We start from the raw sequence: 4,870 nt of genomic DNA on the forward strand, positions 1-4,870 counted from the left end.
TAAAAATAACTTGTAACAACAATAATACAACAACTTATTTGGATGGACAGTTTACAGAATCAACCCACAAAGAGACAAAATAAACACTATGACACATCCAGGACTGAATATGAATCCAAAAATTGGTCCTCGTCTGAAAACCTCTAAGACCAGGACAGATTTTACTCCAAATGTCATTGTGTGTAGACGTAAAGCATGTTAAAATAAAGTGTACATTAGAAATGTTATTTACAGCTAGACAGGGGAAGCTCTTACCTAAATATCTCTTAACTGTTTTAAATTAATGTTCACAGATTATTTACACAAATAGCTGAAATAACTGGATTTTATTTCTGAAGCAGTTAATGTTAACAGTTACAACATGCAGGGGCCAAAATATGAATACGGATCCAGAAATTTTGAGTCTTAAACATTTTTTTTATTCCCTCTCGTCCCTCTCAGATCAGAGTTTAGTCGAGGTGTGCGAGGTGAAGCTGGAGACCAGGTCATAGTTTTCCTGCATCTGGTAGTGCACGCACCAGCTCTGCCAGTCTGCAGCTTCAGCGTGGCAGTAGCTCTGCTCGGCCGGGTTCTGCTGCGTGGCGCGGGCCTCCTCCTGCAGGCGGCAGGGCAGGTGCAGGGGCGCCTGTGCAGAGCAGAGCTTGTGCAGGATGTCTGGGTTGAACTGGTAGGTGAGTTTGCGCCGCACCTTGACGATCTCACCTGTGCGGCTGTAGTTCCTCAGGGCTCTGGCCATCTTCTGGTAGGTCATGGTCTTGCGGTTGCCCTTGCGCTGACCCCAGCACTCGGCCAGCTTCTCCTTGTTCTTGGAGACAAAGTGGAAGGTCCCGCTGCCGCTGTCCGTCCACTGGATTGAGTCGCCCATGTTGGGGTCATTCAGGGCTTCGTGGAGGTATTCGTAAAGTCTGAGCTTCTTGCGACCTGACGGCATGAGAGATTGATCCTGTTTAGCCATAACTGAGATGTTTTTCAGATGATGTCACATTTTTCAGATGACCCTAACACAATCACCTTTGCTGTTCCTCTGGGGCGGTATGATGGTGTAGGAGTGCGCAGGTTCATTTTGCACAGAGTGACTCATGGAGACATTCGGCATGACCTGAGGCCAGGACTGCTGTTGTGAGAGAAACATTTCATCTAAAATCTCCATCTTTTAATGCTCCTTTGTTTTTTTTTATCATAAAACACAAATGTTGATATTTTCTTTGAAGTACTTACAGTTGTTTCAGTCCATTCATACACCGGCGTTGGAACATCAGACTGGTGTGTGACAACACAGCAGGGGATCTGACACTGCATGGGGCCCAGAGTCTCATAATATGCATAATCTGAAAGAAAAAAATAAGATCAAACACAAAAAAGTAGTCTTTTAGTAATTAAAATATTAAAAACAGATGACAGAATCTGATAAATGCAACAGAATTTGTACCTGGGTCATAGTATGAATTATGTGAATGCTGCTGAATTACATCGATCGCATCCTGGAAGTGTTGGTTGATGTCGTGGTCTAAAGACATCTGGATTTGACACATAAGAAAAATATTCCCTTTTATAACTTAATATTCTTTTATTTAAAAAATGAGAATGAAAAAGAGCTTTCCTAAGCATCTATAGATGTGCAGCATCTGCACAACTCACCATTTTATATGTCTGAGTGTTTCCATCAGCTGATGCCATTTCTGTCCCCACAGGTGGCTGCACTACTGCAGGTGCACGGTTGTCACAGGTATATATACGGTATGTGTGATGCAGACCTCCACTACCTGTTCAGGGCTCAACCACATTAAAAAAAAAAGAAAAAAAAAAGGCTGTGTGGCCCATTAATTTAGATATGTTAACATCAAGCACTTCTTCTTTTCTGGAAGCACGCAGCACCACTCTCTCTTAATGTGCAGATCACAATCTATGAACAACAAAAAGCTCTTTTACTGTCAGCTTGAGCAAGGAATCCCACTAATTCTCAGCCTGACCCAAGAATTTGCATAGCCTACTGTGTGCGAGATATCTGTTTTTATCTGTATATATATCACTTCAGGGTTGCACAGTTATATAATTTTTTTGGAAAGCTAAATATTTGTGTCTATAGAACTGCAGGAGGTTTGTTTATATTGGGATATTTACCCAAAAACAAAGATATTGCAATAAATGAGCCAATGTTCAATTTATTCTGTTACCATGGCACAGCACAAAAAGCTATTCAGTAAAAAAAAAAAAAAAAAACAGGACTTAATGCTTTTGTTGTCACAGGTTAAAAGTAAAAATAACCCCTCTAGAAATAAGCCTAAAAATAGTCTTATTTTAAGCAAGAAAAGGTATTTGCCAATGGAGAAAGAAACATTTTCTGGACATGAATTTCTTCAATTTCTTATACGTGAGTTTTTGCATGCATGTGTTTGCATGCATGTTTTGCCTAAAAAAGCCATTTCCAACCTCTGAATGGACCAGAGGGATCCAGGTAACATGATTGTAAAGGTTAATGGTTAATTCTCTGGTGACCAGAGTTAAATTGACTGCGTGTCTACCTTTCCCCACAAAGCCAACCCTCCTGTTCAAATACACACTGGCTTTTTGAGAAGTTATTTATCTCAAGGGCGCAGTTTTAAATATCAACTGACTCGTTCCTGAAGTTCCCCTTTCGGCTCAGGGACGGTGTGGTGGCAGGCAGGCCTGTTCGCTGAGCTGGAAACATCCGTGAAAACAACCAAATGGAGATGCACAGATTATAGCATGAAGAATATGTACATCATCACCTTTTGCTCAGATGACTCCATGTGGATGTGATGGTATTTCTATTATATAGGATCATTTTTGTCCACATAATGTATGATTTTTCCCACAATATGTGGATTTAATGTGTGTTTTTTCCAAAAATTCAAACCAAAGACAATCCAGTTCAGTTCAATTATAGTCCAATTCTCAGTAAAAGGATTTCTTCTTGAAGCGCCAACAGAAAGAGAAAAAACAAACAAACCCTGGGATCTTGTGTGTATGTATATGTGTTAGTGAGAATGCAAACAGCGTGCGTTTAACGTGTGTTTCCTGCCTGTGCAGCAGGCTGATAAAAACCAAGAACCACAAACCTCGTCCCCTCTCCCACTCCTTGTTTCCCTGCTTCCATTCAGGGTTGAGCTCCATAAATTAGAAACCGCAAGCTGTCGGGCCGCAGCTGAAGCCTGACAGCTGTGGGCTGCTGTTGGCTCTGCAGAGGACGGAGCGGGAGCTCCACCATGCTGGTCTTTCTGCTCCCTAGTAATGTTGTTAACAGTCTGAATCAACAGTTATCCTACGAGGGATCATTTGATGAATTCATATACTGAGCTTGTTTGATGTTTGTTAAAAGACATAGTTATTCATATTTACACTAATCTGTCCGACAGTATTGTATTTATGTTTCATGGTGCCACTGGTGACCATGTTTCTCCAGGATTGCTCGCGGCTGCAGCTGCGTCAGTATTTAACCAACTGAAACTCATGGACACACAAAGATGTTGTGTAAAACAAAGATTATCAGGTCTTAAATTTCCTCCAGGGACGATATCATCAGGTCAAAATGGTATCTTCTTTTTTTTCAAATCCCTGAAAAGACTAAAGCTAATGTGTTAAACTATAATGGAAACAGTTTTACTTACAAAACTACAAGTGAATGCCCAAAATCAATTCTATTCTGATCTGTTCTATGCTGTTCTATTCTATTCTATTGTATTCTATTCTATGCTATTCCGATCTGTTCTATGCTGTTCTTTTCTTTTCTGTTCTATTCTGTTCTATTGTATTCTATTCTATTCTGATCTGTTCTGTTCTATTCTATTCTGATCTATTGTATTCTATTCTATTTTATTCTATTCTGATCTGTTCTATGCTGTTCTTTTCTATTCTGTTCTATTCTATTCTGTTCTATTGTATTCTATTCTATTCTGATCTATTCTATTGTATTCTATTCTATTCTGGTAACTAGCTCGATAGTAATCTAGATAGTTATAAGGCGAAGTGGTTTTGTAGAGTTATTGAACCATCACTAAATGACAAAATCATCCAGGTAGATAAGTTGTTGACTATCTAGATAATTAAAGGATTAAATAGTTAGTTATGTAGATAGATAACTAGTTATCTCACTATCTACAGTAGTTAAGTGATGAAATAGTCATCTAGATCGATGACTTGTTAACTAGCTACGTAGTTAACTAGATGGTTAAATTGCTAAACAGTAGGTTGTCTAAATAGATAACTAAATGGCTAGCTAGTCATGTAGATAGTTATTTACTATCTACATGTTAGATAGACCATTTATCTATAAATCTATTATTTATTGATAATAATATTTATAGATAATAGATAATTAGATCACTAACTAACTAAATAACTCTCATTATGTGGATAGATAACTGTTAGCTATCTGGAAGGTTAAATAACTACATAGTTATCTAGATAGATAGATAGATAGAAGGCTTTTTCATGCAAATAGACGATTTAACAGCAGGAAGTCAGAATGTGCTTCCACATAGATCCATGTGTACGACGCTTCGGCGGAAGAAAAAACCCATCAAATCACGCTTCCACATAGATAGATAGATAGATAGATAGATAGATAGATAGATAGATAGATAGATAGATAGATAGATAGATAGATAGATGTTGCTATTTTGTTTTACTCAGTTGATTGTACTCTAATCCTTCTGGATATTTTCAGATCTTAATTTACTTCATTGTTCAATTCTATTCTAATATGTTCTGATCTATCATATTATATAATTAGTTTGCGCTCTATTTTCCTTGGCTGTTTTCTGATATATCTTATACCACTGAAACAACTAAAGCCATAGTTTACACTCAAATAATCTTTATTCACTATAACTTCATTTTCTTTGTGGAT

At 38.1% G+C, this 4,870-nt stretch overlaps 1 protein-coding gene across 1 annotated transcript; it reads right to left on the reverse strand.

Annotated features, from left to right (window-relative positions):
• Nucleotides 1-356: 356 nt before the first annotated feature.
• On the reverse strand, nt 357-1,686 carry LOC133424244 (transcription factor Spi-C-like). Its single transcript, XM_061714734.1, has 5 exons — nt 1,639-1,686; nt 1,430-1,517; nt 1,219-1,328; nt 1,012-1,114; nt 357-921 (listed from the first exon to the last, which is right to left on the reverse strand). The coding sequence occupies exons 1-5, from the start codon at nt 1,675-1,677 to the stop codon at nt 443-445; spliced, it is 819 nt and encodes a 272-aa protein (XP_061570718.1). The 5' UTR covers nt 1,678-1,686; the 3' UTR covers nt 357-442.
• Nucleotides 1,687-4,870: the final 3,184 nt, after the last annotated feature.

Source organism: Cololabis saira, chromosome 23, assembly GCF_033807715.1.
Source record: "Cololabis saira isolate AMF1-May2022 chromosome 23, fColSai1.1, whole genome shotgun sequence".
Classification (NCBI taxonomy): Eukaryota; Metazoa; Chordata; class Actinopteri; order Beloniformes; family Belonidae; genus Cololabis; species Cololabis saira.